The 18,378-nt window shown below is 33.0% G+C and overlaps 1 protein-coding gene across 2 annotated transcripts in view; it reads right to left on the bottom strand.

The window, feature by feature from the left end:
• LOC106108645 (hemicentin-2-like) overlaps positions 1-18,378 on the bottom strand; it is a 64,237-nt gene that overhangs the window by 22,942 nt on the left and 22,917 nt on the right. For both annotated transcript variants that reach the window (XM_013289899.1, XM_013289900.1), the window contains exon 2: positions 8,582-8,703. In XM_013289899.1, coding sequence (XP_013145353.1) covers positions 8,582-8,703 — 122 coding nt within the window. The remainder of the gene's footprint in view (positions 1-8,581; positions 8,704-18,378) is intronic.

Here is an 18,378-nt window from a genome sequence, read left to right as displayed (position 1 = left end):
ATGTTTGTTACGTCGCATTTTAAAAAGACCACAATATGCGTCGCGTATGAATTATGCTACTTACAGATACAATGAAACAAAGTCCGACTGTTTTATGTTTTGCATCGGTGCCGCGAGTAAAATGGCCGTAAAACTTTTTATTGTTCGTATTAGCAATAAAATCGTACATCTAAAACTGAAATAACGACATAATTTATCCTGTATAATAATAGTAAAATAAAAAATATATAACAATGGTCAATTATAAAAAAAACATTCAAGATAAATTCTTAATGTTCATTTTCAAATTAAATACGACATTGAAATTTGCTAAAAACTAACATATTAATCCTTATTCTTTGGAATTTTCCATCTATACTAATATAATAAAGCGTAAACACGCACTTCTTTGTAGCCTAAGATGTCAGCAATCATAGCATATTTTCGAATAACTCATTTTTTAATAAAAAGCCCTACACCAACGTCACGCTTTAGATTATATATTTTCACGCCATTAAATTTAGGGGCTAAATTTTTTGTATTAAAACCCTAATGTGGGAAAGAGAACAAAAGTTGCTGCCAACATCAAGGAAGCAAGATTGCCAAGTTTGTCATCTCATCTCATTTTCAAATTAAAATCTTAATTTTCACTTTCAAATTAAAAGCGACATTAAATCCTTATTCGTCGTAATTTTAATACTTTAATACTTTGCTTCTACTTAATCAAATAAATAACCAAAACATACACGAAATTATAAAAAATTACTTAAAGTGTATTGTACATAAAAGAAATAAGCCAACACTTACGGCAGCAAGTAATTAAGCTGTAACTTTTGACAATGGCTTATTTGGGTCGTTGTGGCGCGAGTTGAACCCATTACCGTTTCGTTCACTACTTCACCGTGCGCACTTCCGAAATGTAAACATTACTCTCTGCGATTATCTGATCTGTTACCGAACTGGGAAACTGGGTACACTATAAATACATTCGGTAATTTAAAAGATAAGAACAGGAGTATATGCTATAAAACTTTTCATTTATCTGGGGATTTAACATTTTTGTATAAGTATTTCTATCTATATTATGCAAATATTTAAATGGATGGATGTTTTTAAAGTTTGTAGCCTAAACTGCTGAACGGATGTGGATGAAATTTAGCATAGATTTAGAGCATAGTTTGGAAGAACACATAGGCTATATGCTTTTCTTTTTTTTATTCCATGTGGACGTAGTTGTGGGCAAAAGCTAAACCAATACTAATGCCAAAGCTTGGATTGGTTGGATGGATGTTAGCACGTATCTTCATAACAGTTTAACGAAAAAAAAATTGTATAATTTGGCACAGATATAGAATATAGTGCGGAGGTACACATGCTAAGTTTTTTCTTTAATTGCCCGCGGACGAAATCGCGGACAAAAACTAGTCTTATAATATATACAAACGAATTGAACTAAGAAATTTCAAAGTAAGGTTATTGGTAGATTAAAAGCTGTGACGAACACAAATAACAAAATGGCGACAAAACAATCGAATTTTAGTTACCATTTTACCCTATCATTACGAACAAATTATTTGTGTACAAGTTAATCGGGTCATATAAAAATAAACTAAAATGCTTGACGATGTACCCCAAAGTCAAAGACTGAGAAAGCGACTTATTCACTCAAAATAAAACAATACTAGAAGATAAAAAGTACAAGCTGTAACATCGTCGTATGGGCTCATACGTGCGGGCCCCCAAATGTCAGCATATTGTAATGGAAACTACGTCCGTGGCCCAAGTTATAGTTATGACACTTAGTACATTTTAGTCATATAAATTAGACTTATGGAAAAGGTTGGAGGAGGCCGTTACTGAGGAGGCCGTTAGGCCGAGGAGGGAGTTACTGGAATAAAAAGGCTATAAAAAAAATTAGACAAGAATCATGACAAGAATTAATATTATTACAAGAAGAAGTAATTATTAATATGGAAAATTATCTTTAACGTCTAAAATGATCAGCTTAAGACCACGCGCACATTGATTAAACTATCGCACAACTGTTTGGTCGCGCTTTGATTTCTATAACCTCATATGGAAGTGTGCACACTGCTTCATTTTTAGCTGTGCAACTAAATAGTTGAATTGGCTGCGAAACAATTGACAATCGCACAACAGGTATATACGATTTGCCGTGTCACAAGCATAGTATTCAGTAATGGTTTTTTAAACAGATTACTCACATTTCACGTCTGTACAAATAAGTTTTAATATTTTTATTTTATGTCATAGGTCATTGCCGTGTCAACTTCTCACGCTATCTGTTTATAGTTTGCGGCAATCGCGAGTATTGCCGTAGAACAATGGCCGGTACAGCGTGACTGCGAGGCGTGACTGCTGTGCCTCCCATGACTGTTGTTTACGCCGAGTGCGATATGACTCCGCGACTACAACCAAAGGTAGGGTTGCCATCTTTGTTTGAACTCTTTGTCCTGTATGCTTTTTGGACAACACATACGTATATAAAAATGTAAACGACAAAATTAGGAAATCATTCTTGATTTAAAAAGTAAATGTACAGATAGGATTGCTACCTCAGTTTATGGGACTTATGGTCTTTTTATAATTTGGTTTGAACATATATTAAAAGTGCAAACCTTTGACTAAACTCTCGCACAACTGTTTAGTCACGCTTTAATTCCTATAAGTACACTACTCGTTTTTAGTTGTCCAACTAAACAATTGAATTTTCTGCGAAGCAATCGACAATCACACAACTGCTGTGCGATAGTTTAGTCAGAGGTGTGCGCCCGCTCTAAATGTGCGCATGTAAGATTTGTATTCAATGAATAAATTATAAAAACATTATCGAATAAAAATTTTATTTAGTTGTACACTACAAATTGAAATTATGATTAGTTACTTTTACATCAAACCATAATATCAAGTTGCTGAGAAATCCGTCTCCTAATCTAGAAATCCGGGATGAGGCTCGCCTTAAACGTTATGAGATGAAATATCATTAAGTTAAAGAGATATGTACGCTTGTGAAATTACATCGGCAAGTAAGACGTACATTTGGAATGAAAATGTTTTAATATATGATGAGTGATTTCTATTTTAAATAACATTTTTAAGGCAATCATACTAATATTATAAATGCGAAAGTTTACATGGATGGATGGATGTTTATTAGAGATTGTAGCCTAAATGGTTGGACAGATTTCTATGAAATTTGGTATAGATGTAGAGGATATTCTGGAAGAACACATAGGGTACTTGCTTTTGTTTATTATAAATTCCACGCGGACGGAATCGCCGGCGAAAGCTAGTGTTGAATAAATTTTCTTCTCGTTTACACGATACATAAAAAATTGTTCCAAAAATTGACCAAAAAATAGAACTAAAATTATGTATTAACTTAAAGCCAACCATTTTTAATTGTTCTAATAAAGGGTTGGCATAATATGCACTACTCTTCCATACATCTCTGTCACGTCATATCTACAGTCACCTTACATATATTATTATCCTCTCTCACACAATCCATGTACATTTTGCTAATAGCCAAAATCTTAAATATTGGTAGCCCTTAAACTGTTTTAAAGTTGGCAACCCTACGTGTAGCTATGAATGGCGCGGCTATATTCGGACAAACGCTGCGAGGCGAAAATGAAACCGCCATGTGTTTAGCTCAGAGTACGTTAGGAACGGAAAAGGTATTAGCATTCTTCGCTAAATAAAGAACTCGAATTGACCACGGGCTATGAGGAAATCAATTTTATCGACCATAAGAAATAGCTACTTAAGCTATATGCCAGAATCATGGTCGATATCAACTGTTTTAGTAATGTATTCAATACTAGCTGCTCGCTATTTCGTCCGAGCTAGATTAAAAAATAGCTTATTTTACTTAATGATAAAGTAGGTTTTTAATGGTGAAAGAATTTTTAAAATCATCCCATTTGTTTTTGAGTTATTTAAATAAATACAGATCTTTCCTCGTTATAATGTTAGTATAGATTTACTTGTTTATGCACAAAAACATCAGTTACATAGTTCAATCTATACTATTATAATAAAGCGTAAACACACACTTCTTTGTTGCCTAAGATGTCAGCAATTACAGCATATTTTTGAATAATTCTTTTTTAAATAAAAATCCCTACACTTACGTCACGCTTCATGCTATATGTTTTCAAGCCATTAAACATAGGGGGTAAGTATTTTGGATAAAAACCTTAATGTGGGAAAGAGACCATAAGTTGCTACCAACATCAAGGAAGCAAGCTTGCCAAGGTTTGTAATGTCATGTCATTTTGACATTTGCAATTGATAATTTGACAAATGTAAACAATATAATAAAATTTTCATAATTTCACGCGGATGAAATCGAACGGGAACAGCTAGTTAACAAATATAGACAAGGTAACTAAGAAACTGATTGAATAGGTTCGGTCATAAAACTACAATGACCAACCATTAACTATTTTATAGATGCTCTTTATGGAGTCTGGGTAGGACTTAAAAATATCTTTTTTCATCCACATTTTCGACATGTATTTTTACTTTTACTATCATTTAGGTTTAGTGAGACCTATTCTGTAAATATTACAATCAGATAACAAACTAAAGTAAATGTTTTGTGACGTTATAAAAGGCCTCTGTTTGCAATACCCGTAGTAACAAAAATAACTGCCCGTTTAGGTTTAACAAGAGTTTTACGTTAGCTTTACTTTTTACAGCTCTAGCGACAAAGTCTTGCTCAGTTGTGTCGTAGTTCACATATCTACAGTCATCTCTGTTTTTTGTTTAGTAAATAAGAAGGATGACTATATGTTTTTGGTTTCGATTATTTAGAAACAAGTGAAGAGCCTATTATTCTAATTAGTTAAAGATAAATGTTAAATTTACGAGACCGTCCCAGAAAATTATACGATTTTTCCAAGAGACATGTAAATAATTGTTGATTTTATTAATTTTAGTTATAACTAGCTGTTGCTCGCGACTTCGTCCACGCAATAAAAAAGCCTATATGCCCGTCTATGTTAGCTACACTTCAGTGAAAGACCGGCCAAAATCGGCCCAGCCGTTTTGGAGTTTACACGAACCAAACGCTGCTTGCGGACAGACAGACAGACAAAAATCTTTTAAATGTCAATTTCGTTATCAGCAACGCAAATACATCATCTTCCCGAAATCTGGAATTTTTCTTTTGTTATTACAAACGGACACTCCAATTTTATTATATGTATAGATAGATAGAGAGAAATTAAAAAAAAAACATTAACTTTATTGTATAATCCTGTTCAACGTAAATAACTAAGTCTTCAATAAAGCAAGAGTTTAATTTGACGTCAGACGCTTCAAAGTATAGGTTCCTTCAAGTTTCTGTGGCAGTGATTCACAGGGCGCGCCGCGTGACTTGCCTAGTAATGAAGTCTCTAATACCTCGATCCTTTGTTCCTATTGGCATTGTGGTTTATTTTGTAGTCATAATACAAGCTAAGGTTTTCCGCATACCTTTTTAAATACTAACATAACACACTTTTAATTGAGAATTTAAAAAGAAAATAATATTTTTTTAAAGTATACTTTTCTAATAGAAAGAAAAAATATCCTCTATGAGCTTTGATTAAAGTCATTTAGCGAAATAGCGATTTTGGCGAATTACAGTTGTCACCTTATAATAAAAATAATTATTATATTAGTTCACGAAACAAAAAGCTATTATAATTATGCATATTTATATAAAATTTAATTTGTACAATAAGACAAAAAGTTATTAAACAAGGGTCTGGTAACAAATGACTTCCCTTAAAAAGACCTCGTGGATGTAATGAAACTTAAAAATTACCCTTTTTTGTAAACTCTGCGCCTAACATCTACTTTACGACTTAACTTTTGTATTTTCACGATGTATTTCTCTTGTATTCTTTTTTTTAAAAAGACTGCTGAGCGAACTTTAATCTAGTTGGAACTTTAATTAAAGTTATAGAGGTTTTTATTTTTGTTTTTAATGATAACGCAACGTAGATTCTTGACAAAAACAAGACTAAGTTTAAACACTAAAGAATTCGTCAGGTCTTTTAATATAGACTTAGTCACCCGTGACTCCGCCCGCGTGGAATTTAAAAAAGTAGCCTATGTGTTCTTCCAGACTCCTCCACATCTACGATCCTCTACATCTACGTCAAATTTAATCGAGAACTGTTACTGTTTAGGCGACAAACTTCTACAAAACATCTAACCATCATCTATCTACACTTTCATATTATATCAGTAAGATAGAAAAAGGTCTTCGAGACTAATGACACTGTTACTAAAGAGTCCCGCGTTAAAAAACGCGAAAATCTTTAGGTAAAAACGAAAAAGTCAAATAAAGAAACCTACCAAAACGGAAATTATCAAATTATTATTAATTAAAATGTTTTCATCCATCGTACGTCGACGTGGTCGTGACCAAGCCTAGTTAAGATTCAGATCTGGCGTCCGCTTCGACCGTTCATACTAAATACGTGCCATTTAGCTTGTAGCTGACCAGATAACCGTCGGTTAAGCGCTGGGCGTTTTGTTTTATCATTGTTAACGAGCGCTCTCTGTTATCGCGAGTGCATTCCGCTTACAACAGAAACTTTCGCCGCGGTAACACGACTTTTGTTTAACCGCACGATTAAAGTCAAGTAACAAAATAGGCTTTTTCGACGTAACTCAAGGGGTAAAAGGCATATTTTAAGTTATAATGATTACCATTTCGATCTTAATTTGTTCTATATGATATAATAAATAAATGTTACAATTAACATGAGAATACATTTCTATCAGCTGTCGTAAGTGAGTTCCTTTTTAAGCATATACTTTCTTTGGTCTTCTTTTATCTTTGTAGCCATCAACACATATAGTGTTGTAATAAATGCAATGAACATTTCATACTCGCTATAATGTTGCCTAAATTAAAATGTTCAAGTAAATTAATTGTCCCAAGTTACAAAAAAAAAGGCAAAACTGTAATGTTTTGTTTTCAAATCGATACTGAAAAAAATTTTTGTAAAGCATCATTGATAAAGAATACATTTGTAATGATTTTTATTGACGTTCCAAATAAATTCCCACGTGGAGACAGATGATGAATAAAAAGTTTCATGCGTCCCACCTTTTGCGACGAGGGGACGGTTGGAACTTATTATATTTCATAACGGTTCCATCTGTCACCTTATTGGGTAATAGTAAGACTAAAAGGTGGGACGGATGAAACTATTTATAATCACGAGGGGACAGAACGGGGAGACGGTTGGGAATAATCCTGTGGTTTTCAACAATAATGAAATATTGTAAACCCTATACTCGACTGTGATGCATAGTCCTCTTCTCTACGCTTAAATTCAAACGCTTCCTTTAATCATGGAACAAAATAGGTCAATATAACCAGAATAGTAGACTAGTGAGCGCTAAAATGTACATCGATGCTAAAACAAAAGGTACAGATGAGAGTATTGCAAATGAGTTACTCGTACAGGCAGTGCCTCAGTTTCCTTTTATAGCCGTCGGCTATTTGAAAAATTGCACGTCAATCGACCACTTCCCCGGTCATAAACGGTCAGTCGTTCCTCTACCTTTGGTTCTTTATAAAAAACTGCACTTTTGCGGTACCAAATCATTCAGAAGCGCTTTCACGTAAGTAACCTTTTATTCACGTTCCCACAGACTTTTTGATGGCACTGAGTGTTTTATTTTCTTATCAAATTAAATGATTTTTTTAAAGAAAATCCTATGCCTATAAATATGTGTACATTTTATATCATAATAAAAAGGAATCCTATGCTTATTAGACTGTTTTTTGTAATGAAAATAATATCTAAAATCAACGGACCAGATAACTTGATAAAATTTTACTCTAATTTTATCACTAAAGCCCCCAAAGGACCAATGAGTGTTATCTTTTCAATATAAAACCACATTTAGAGGAATCTAAAAGTAATGTTAGTAAAAAAAAACAGCTCCCAGCTTTTATATGGGGTCGAATTCAGTTGAAGTCATGTCTAGGGAGTAGGGAGATTAATGTCAGTGCCGTGTGTCCGAAATGTTTCTATCGCTTTTAGAAGCGGTTGTTTTGTTCTGTTGTTTTATTTTTAAAACAAATGTTTTTAAACATTTTACTACTCGTATTTTATTTGCAGCCAGTGTTCGAATTTCGAAACACATGTTTAAAATATTGAGTTATCTGTCATTATTGTTGTAAAAACAGAGGCATGTGTACAAATGTAACGGCAGTGGAATTGGAAAATATTTCAATATTAAGCTCTTATTAATCCTGCAAGTTATTGTGTACTAGTTCTTGTTCGCAACTTCGGCCGCGTGAAATAAAGATTTTTTTTATAGGACCGAAATTGTGAGCAACAGCTAGTGTCTAATAAATTAATTTCACCAATTGTTTAAAAAAACACTAAATAAAAAACAAACTGTTTTATCAATGTTATCTGAATATTTAAATACAACATTACGACTAAGTCGCAAGCAACAACTAGTTACAAATATAACTTAGTACGAAAATGTCAGATAATTCTTGAAAAATTTACCGAGTTTAATTTTTCTGAGTTCATCTGAGACATGAATTTAGTACCTTGTTATCCTTCTGCCAGGAGCAGACTCCCTTCTTGTCGGATATCCGGCACTTGAGCAGCGCGTCTTCACCCGGGTTCACCTCGGTATACGTCGGCAATTCCACGAAACGCTGCACCGCATCTGAAATTAAAAAGATTTAAAAAAAATCTCAAAGCCATATTTAAATTCTGGAACGAGGTAATGCGATATAACAAGGAATCAATACCACGGATATGTGTTCCTATTAAATTAAAAAAAAAATTAAAACAACACGCTTTTAAATACAAGCACAGATAATACGAAATAGAAAGGAAAATACGTTAGAACAATGTTAAAACCTCACATATTACGAAATTGCCTTATAGCAACTAAAGCAATATTTCCAAAATAACTTTTGTATAATCCCCCCAAGAAAATTATAAGAAATATTTGCCCAATTTCATATCGGTACATTTGCTAGGATATTTGTACATTCACCAATGTTCCGTTGCAAACATATTGCCAAACAATAATAGTACTCAAAGGAAATTGAATCTCTCAGTCGGCAGAGGCGGAATATGCACCATTCACTTAAATAAGCAGAAGGTATCCTACATTTCTGTTTAACAGTGTCGAAAACACAGACATTTAAGATATATGTGGACTAGGCATAATGAATAATATTTTTTCACCGGTAATTTCTCTGACAGGTAATATATCAGTTGTCAAGTTTAGGACGCCATCTCTTGTCTTTATATTGACATTTTACAAAATTGTAATAAGCTCCATCTTTTGTTACAAAAAAACAGTGTCAAAAATATATTAATATTATTTAATGAATGATTGACAATTAAAAATATTTAGATGTGGTTTCAACAGATAGCTTTAGTGAAGAATATGTGAAAAATGTCTTAAGAGAAGTGTTAACTATGCCTACTCTAAAAAAAAATTATAATCTCTGGTCGAAAACATGTGTCTACGTCTACGTATATGTTCGTAACGTAAGCATATTCTCAACATTTTCTATGTTCTTTAATATTTTTTTAGCTTTTAAAACATAACTGTATATGACTTTATTGTATAGTTGTGTTTATAACTACTGGAAAAACATTTTAATAATAAAGTTATTCATCCAAAGAGCATTTGCCTTTGTCAGATTCCGAAACAGACAGGCTGTCTGTCTCAAAATCGCTGAAGCGTTATTGTTCTTAAATATCTTCTCATAATGAAACATAACCGATTTGAGAAAATCTCAGTTATGTTTGAATTAAATCAACGCGAATAATGATTGTATATTTATGTTTGTTAATCTCAATAATAATATTCAAACAAAAATAAATGTTTCCTCCAGGAAAATACGTCATCATCGTCATCCTCCGCACGAATGAAGTCAGAGATGTAATAAACTCAAGGAATTCGAAGTGAAATAAGAAATAACGAATTCTAGACGGTTTTATAAATTTTAAAAGTGTCACGGGTATAAGAAAGTGTGACTCGTGCGTGTGCCGTTAGAGTCAGTGTAAGCGACATTTTACGAACATACGGGTAACATATTTTGTAGAATTCGTATTCAGTACACGGCAGGTCCGCATATCGCCAATCGAAGTGAGAAATGAAAGCAACAATTTTCTTTTCCGTCTGCACAAGAGGATGCTAAATTTGATACTGTTACTTTCTTTACGAGGTTAACTTTGTCCATCTGTAGTCCATTTTTTAACATTCGAGGTGCAATTGATTGCAAAGCGTATTCTTTGATTTCGCAACTTCTTGCTAACGTAAACTATAAAGCGTAGACTTTTTACTAGTGTATTTTTATTTTTTATGTCCTCAGGATTTTAACCCATTTTTGCTCTAGTTTAACTGTAAAAAAAAATATTTTTATTTAAAGAAACACTTTTATCAAAACTAGTTAATTAATATCGATAAGAAAATAATTATGAGATATCTTATTAAAATTGTAAAAAGGTGATTCCTTTGTCAAGTCGAAGTAATATAGCACAATTATTGTTGGTAAAAATAGGTGATTTTGTGCGGAAATTCGTTCAATAAAGCGGTGACCCAAGTTTTTTCCGTATCCTGATTATTTGTGATGAAGGGACATATTAGGTTTGTTTAGGAAACGTTAAATAAGGTTATATAAGGTTATTTTTGTTTTCTTTAAAAATACGTCGTGCACAAATGTTGATTCATAATGAAAGGATATTAGGAGGAAAGTTCTTAAGATGACTAGGACGAAAAGGCATTTAATTTTACAAAATATAAAATACTAGCTGTTCCCGTGCGGCTTCATCCACATGAAATTATAAAAACTTTATTTTTATTTTTTGCATTTGTCAAATACTCAATTTCAAATGTCTAAATGACAGGACATGGTGACACACCTTGGCAAATTTGCTTCCTTAATGTTGGCAGTTTTTAGCCTATGGTTTTTATCCAATTTATTTCCCCTTTAAGTTTAAAAGCGTCAAAATTTGTAGCCTAAAGCGTGAAGTAAGTGTAGGGATTTTTATTAAAGAAACAATTATTCAAAAATATGCTCTGATTGCTCATATCCTGCGCCACAAAGAAGTGTGTTTAAGCTTTATTATATTAGTATAGAATTTCTAATAACCTTTGTCCATCAACAAGGAGAATTAATTTAAAACTAATTTTTAAAATAAATTATTACCAATTATACTGAATATTCGAAGTGTTTCATTAACAACGGCGGGTAAAAACACATCAACCTTATATTCCTGACGTTTCAGCAAACAAGGGCCGTAATTATGTCCCAGTCAATCAACCTTTCAACAAACAATGCAGACTGCGTAAATACACACCACAATTAAACTGTCGAGGAGTTCCGTATAAAAAATGCAAGAGGTTATAGAAAAAACAATTTAAAATTAGATTGCTTTTTGGTGTCACGATTTACTACACCGCAGTGCACGAGGTAGATAAGCATAGGATTGCAACTAAAATCTTTATATTTAAAAGGTTTGTAATAACTAGAAGTAATTCGTCGCTCATTTGATATCATTTCTGAGGTTAACTGTTTTCTCAGTTTCTTACTTGTTAGCTTTTTAACTATTTTGTATATTCTGTATTCTTAAAAGTTATTTATTAATCTGTGCTATTTATCAATACATTCATCTTTATTTAAAACAACAATATTGTTAGGAAAATATTCGGAAACGAAGGAATAGTCGGGGTAGTTTTATAAAATACATGGCAAGGAGTGGCTCGGGCGGTCAGTCGCCAAGAGGCTCAGAGTTTTTCTAGTCGTCACCACGGAATAATGTTTGATTTATTTGCGTTGTCTCATTGGAGTTCAGTTTGTGTGTTTTAAAGTAACTTACAAGCATTGTTAATATGGCCGTCCGTCTATATTTTAAAGGAAGTCATTTGTGTCGAATTATCTAACAATCAATAGGCGCGTTTAAGTCGAAACGAAGTAAAACTTGTCACTTCGGAACATTCGCCTATCTATTATTATACGTCTATGATTACTCTTGACTTCAGAACAGCTAATTATATCTTATCAGTGGATAATTCGTAATGTCTTAATATTTTTTCATATATTTCTTTATTTGTAAAGATCGTATTTCTCTAAAACTAAATATTAACTAGACCTTATTCTAGTATTTTGTATAAATTTCAACGTTTTGATACAAGGAATAATCTATATAAAAAAATCCTTAGATGAAACCAGTCATTGGACATAAAAGCATATTTACGAAGCTCGCAAGCCGTTTTTAAAATATATTCATTTCCATGTAAAAAATTATGCGTCGTAGTTGCAGGCCGGGATTTTGGCAGACTGCCTGACCTGAGGTTTGTTTTTAATAATAACATAAAGTAGTACGATTGATTTTAATAATATTACAAGCCATCTGAACTTTTATCGAAATTGATCCATTTAAAATATAGGCCAATACTTAAAATCAAGTAGGAATAATATTTTATGTTTTTATTTATGAAGTGGGAGCAATTCTGCGTTTCGTCTGATGAGTGTGGTGCCGGAGGCCCAACTTTAGTAACTTATCCTTCCCACCCTTTTTGTTATTAGGAAAGCATGAGAAGAGTACGTGGATTTGATGGTGCAGGAGACGCATAGGAAGGGGATATGTCCTCTTTATGTGCGTCTCCTCCGTCGATCAAGGGTAGGCAGCGCATCCGCTATTGCGAATGTTTATAGGCAGCGGTCACTTCGCCATTTTTGCGGAATTGGGTGGCCGCTTGCTCGTTTGCCACCTTATGATATAAAAAAAATGTTTTTGTTGTTTTAAAACGTATATCTTATGTTTGCGAATGTTTGGATGGATACATGGATGGATGTTTTTCTTGCTAGTATAATCCGATTCTCCTCGCATTAATGAACTAATATGATACGACGTTATCGGTATCAGTGAATCGCTACAGCATTGTCTATACTAATATAGTAAAGAGTAAATATTTGTATTTTTGTATTAATTGAAATAACTCAAAAACTACTGAGCCGATTTCAAAAATTCTTACACCGTTAGAAAGGTAATTTATTTGTGAGTAACATAAGCCTCTTTTTTTTAATTTCTCGGGGGCGAAGTCCCATGCAACAGCTAGTACAATTTATAGGTATGTTTTTTGTTCTGTTTACTATCCAGTAAGCATCGCTATCGTCTTAATTCACCGAAAGCATCATTAGTTCAATATTTGACTATGGGGCATACTAAATACAAATTTCATCGGAATGGATTACATTTGTTAGGAAGAAAAAAACATATACGGTTTAAGCGTTTTGGTCCAAAATATTTCTTTCCAGTACCGAGCAATTTATTTAACACAGTTGTCAGTCTACAATATTAATATAAGACGATTGTTAAAATACACTCTTGTTCATAATGATTTTTACCACAGCAAAGCTTTTCCGCTAAATGGATATGTTCGCACCTAAAAGCGCATTACGAAATTTTAGCGGTTTTAATACGAGCAAGTTTGAAACGCCCTCTAGCATTTTACAGAACGTACTTTCGTTAATTAAAATTTATTTAAACCTCTCAAATATGAACTAGAAACATCTATTAATTAAAAAGCATAACCGTGAAACTACATTACATTTTAAGCGAACCACAAATATAACCATTTGCATTTAATAGGGTTTCTTGAACATTAGGGTTCTAAAATACGTAGTCTAGTTTAACGTTAGCTAATTAAGTAAATAACAGTCTTAAAGTTCTCGCTAACAACAGGAAAGCGATTCATAAAACGGGGCCGTTACAGCAATCCATTTGTGGATGCATGATAATGCACCGCAGTGTACACTCAGCTCGATAAACATGTTTACATTTATAAAACTACTTTCGGGCGTGATTCCGCCCGGATGGAATTAAAAAAACAAAAGTATGCCTATGTGTTCTTCCTATCCTCTACATCTATGCCGAATTTCATTGAAATCCGTTTAGCAGTTAGGGCTACAATTTCTAACATCCATCCATCCATCCCTCCATCTAAACATTTATAATATTTGTAAGATTAATAAGTTTTAATTTCATTTCGTTAATAATTGTAAATTTATGCACTTGACTGTACTGTACTAGCTATATCTCCCAACGTTACATTCACGTTTAAGCCACTTATTGCACCCCCAAACAATCACCCGCCACCCACTTTGCCATTAACACGAAATTTCCCATATTTTCGGCAAAACATTCTACTGAATATGCTTAAAGTCGGTTTACATTCGCGAACTCCCGGACGCTGTTGTGTGGAGTTTTAAATTTTGCTAAAATATTCATAATATTACCAACATTCGCTTATCAAATCATCTTAGTAAGCATAAGGTTGTGCAAATTTGATAAGCTTTTATCGTAATATGCATACGGGGAGAAGTAATTTTGTTTAAGCTAAATATCTTATTCTTTGTACAGGAACAGCGTAACAGCATTGTTGACATATTATTAAAAAAATAGAGATTTATAAGAAAAAAGAGCAATGAATTATGAATAGTGGTTATTAAATTATATAAGTACTAGGAATTATATTTTCAAGAAAGTTCTTAAACATACAGTTCGGAAAATATTTTATTTCGTTTCTATTTAACGTATAAACGTTCTTCTACAATTGTGGAATTCTAACGGTGCGAATAATATAGTAACATGGGAGCAGTAACAAGGAATCTGACATAGACATTTGCATATAAAATATACGAAGGAAAACTTGTGACCCGACATGTGACGACCTCACGTTGAATTCCTTAAAAATTATTGCCCGCGTACAAAAACTTCGTACTATTATTATTATGCCCTTTTTCCGTTATTAATGTGTGGAAATATTTCGTTGACTTTTTAAATACATGCTTTTAGGACTAATGTAGGTTAAGAGTGGTTAACCTTACGTTTATTGACTTAGAAGATTTTTTTTAAACAATTGTTTGATATATCTACGTCCTTTATTGAGTACTAGCTTTCGCCCGCAACTTGGTCCGCATGGAAATTAAATAAAACGAAAGTAAGTAGCCTATGTGTTCTTCCAGACTACCCTCTACATCTATGCCAAATTTCTTCGAGCAAACATCCGTCCATTCATGTAAACATTAGCATTACGATTTAAACAATGTTTCCACTGGTCGAATAAGAAAAAAACATAATTGAAATATGTAGTGTAACATTTATCGTTTATTTTTTAAATTATTTAAAAAAAAGTCTTCTTTCTTTGTTTGATGCATTCACAATATCATTAATGAATATAAAAACTGTATTCTAAAGATATAATGAAGTTAGTAAAAGCTATTTAAAAAGCAACCTGGCAAATTACATTGTTAGCCGGTGCTCTACAGTACCTGACCCAAATGACGTTCAATCAAATGGGCAACCATAACAGACCATTTTTCAAAATAAACGACCTATACAATAAGTCTCATCAATCATTCTTGCCAACAAAAGGTGAGGTACGGAGTGCGAACTGCCCATACTAAGATACCAGAGGTCCGTGCTAATAAGTATAATATGAAAGCCATTTAGAGCGCGCGCACAACTTTGACAAAACAATCGCACAATCATTGTGCGATTGTCGATTCTTTCCTAACCTGTTTAGTTGCACAACTAATAATCGAGTAGTATGCGCACCTCCATATAAGTTCATAAGAATTATAGACTAAATAGTTGTTCGATAGTTTAGTCAAAAGTGCGCGCGCTGCTTTAGTAGACATTGTTATTTAACTTTTATCTTTGAACGTTCTTATTATTACAGACTCGTAAGTGGTTGTACATGTATTACAGAAGCAAGAAGACAAGCCGTAAAATTAAACGGATCGATTTGGTCAAAACTCGATTGTGATATCCCAAAACAAAGGAATCATCAGCTATTCTTCCTACATTTTTATAAGGTGGTAAATGAGTTAATGGCCATCTGGAATATGAAAGCGACCAGATATTTAAATGACTTCACCTTTTTACATCCTCTTTCGTATTCTACGCAAAGGCTAACTAAAAAGAAATGTCCTTCATTAATGACTTCGTATGATATAAAGTTTTTCTAGACGAATTTTTAATTTGTACCGAACTTTCTTGACGCACGCCAAGTTCTGGCTTGATTACTTTTTTTCTCTCACATTTTGCTATTAGAAACTGGCGGCGTAACTTTTAAACTTCTTGAACTTTGCTTTGTCCGTTTGTAAAACCAAATTGTCTATAATTTAAACATACCGCTTTGTATGTAATAGATTTATCATTCCGTGATAATGCCGTGTCGTGGGAAAGACGCGTAGATCACGCAACCATTCAAGAACTAATGTTTGTATTAATTTGACGCGTGTGTATGCGTGTGATTTAACATGAACGATAATTGTCTTGTGATTGACCTATTATTTTCACAGACATTACCAGAGATTCTCTGAGTCTTCTATGGACCTTACATTCACTTTGTGAATCCATGAATTAGATTGTCGTCGTCATTTTCTCTACATCAATAAACAATACCTACTTTTGTTTTTATATGAATCATCTTTTGCGAGACAAGAATTGGTAAAGATATTTAACTCGAGCTGTAATAATAATAAGCATTGACGCATACTATGAACAATCGGTTTATAGAAATGCTTATCGAAGTCAAATATGATAAGAGACATAGTTATTTCTTAAATAAATGAAGGCGATAACATCGATCATTAGTCATCTGGAAGCAGTTGTACTTTTGCAAGTTATGCGTAATGTAAACTCTCTAGCGATCAACATCAACCCTTTTCCCTAAGGAGGGTCGGCAGAGTTTATAATCTTCCATGTATTAAAACCACATCTATGTGATATCTGAATTCACCTTTTTCTTATCCTCCATATGCATATACTCTTTCAAATAATCCATTCATATTGTCTGAAAATTTAATGTAAAATAATTTCAGTTTTTGCTTAAATTAAAAGCAGACTCTGGAATTACTTAAGTGTTTCTTTACTTAAAATTAAAATAAAATCACACAGTAATAAAGCATTATACAGAAGTAATGGTGACAAAAATAATCTCTTGGACCACTTTATTGATATTTATTACCAAAACCAATAACCGAACCTCAATAAATATGTATATTGCAGCATTTAGGGTGGTACCGTCAACAAAATATGTAAAATATATGTAACTGCTGAACGCAAACAAGCAATAAAAATGTATTATGCAGGAGACGGTTCAAACAATATCATCTAGGATTCCAATAAGAATGAATTCATACCTTACATAAATGACATAAGAGCTGTAATTCCTTACATGAATACGCTTTTTTTGTTTACCGTACTATCATACATAACACGCATTTACTTATAGATTATAGGTTTAAATTTTGAATTATCTTACTAATATTATAAATGTGTTTGTAGCCTAAGCGGCTGGACTGATTTGGATGAAATTCGGCATAGATGTAGAGTAATATGTGGTGAATCCTCGGACTAATAGAAATTATCGGACGATATAAAGCTAGCTTCGTGCGGGAACTCGGTTGATGCAATATGGTGTAAGGAAAAGAAAGGAATAATGTCAAACGCATGCAGACCCTACGGCCTGATGGAAACGGTTATCGCATGCGGGCGCTAGAGCATGCGTGGATGAGAAGTCTCATACCGTATGTGCTAATGAAACTGTGCCCATATGTATGATTGCTGTTCTCCAGAAATAAATGTCCGTGAAACCTTTTGAATTTATAAAGAGTTTGAGCAAAAAGTTATTGGTGCTTTGTATCGTAAAATATTTTTCTAACAGACATGATACGGTAGATAAATATTTTCCACAACCTCTGTAGCGTATTCCAAATAAAATATTTATTTGTACTGAATACAACCTTTTCAAAGAGTTTTCTCAAAGATTCGAGCATTTTATTTTGTATATATAGTCGCTATATATTGAAAAAGGTATCTTGAGTTACTGGTGACTTCAAAATTGTTTTATTATAAAACATGCGGCTTTATCCGCATGAAATTATAAAAACTTTATTTGATTATTTACTTTTGTCAAATTTAGCATTACCTTAATAACCTTCCTTCATTAATGCTGGCAACTTGTAGTTTATGGTCCCTTTCCCACATAAAGTTTTGTTCCAATTTATGTACCCCCTAAGTTAAATAGCGTTAAAATATATAGCCTAAGGCCTATCGTAGTGTAGGGCTTTTTATTCAAGAAAGAATTATTCAAAAATATGCTGTAATTGCTGACATCTTAGGCAACAAAAAAGTGTGTTAACGCTTTATTACAATAGTATAGACATGTTTTGTTTTAGGTTAGAGAAATATATGAGATTGAAAGTTTTTCTTTCGTTGCTTTTATGTGAGATGTGAACATTCGGCATAATGCACAAAATACCGGAGGACCACATAATACTTTAGTCAGCTGGTCCATTTGGCC

Source organism: Papilio polytes, unplaced genomic scaffold, assembly GCF_000836215.1.
Source record: "Papilio polytes unplaced genomic scaffold, Ppol_1.0 DF821511.1, whole genome shotgun sequence".
Classification (NCBI taxonomy): Eukaryota; Metazoa; Arthropoda; class Insecta; order Lepidoptera; family Papilionidae; genus Papilio; species Papilio polytes.
This window is presented reverse-complemented; position numbering and strand designations above follow the sequence as displayed.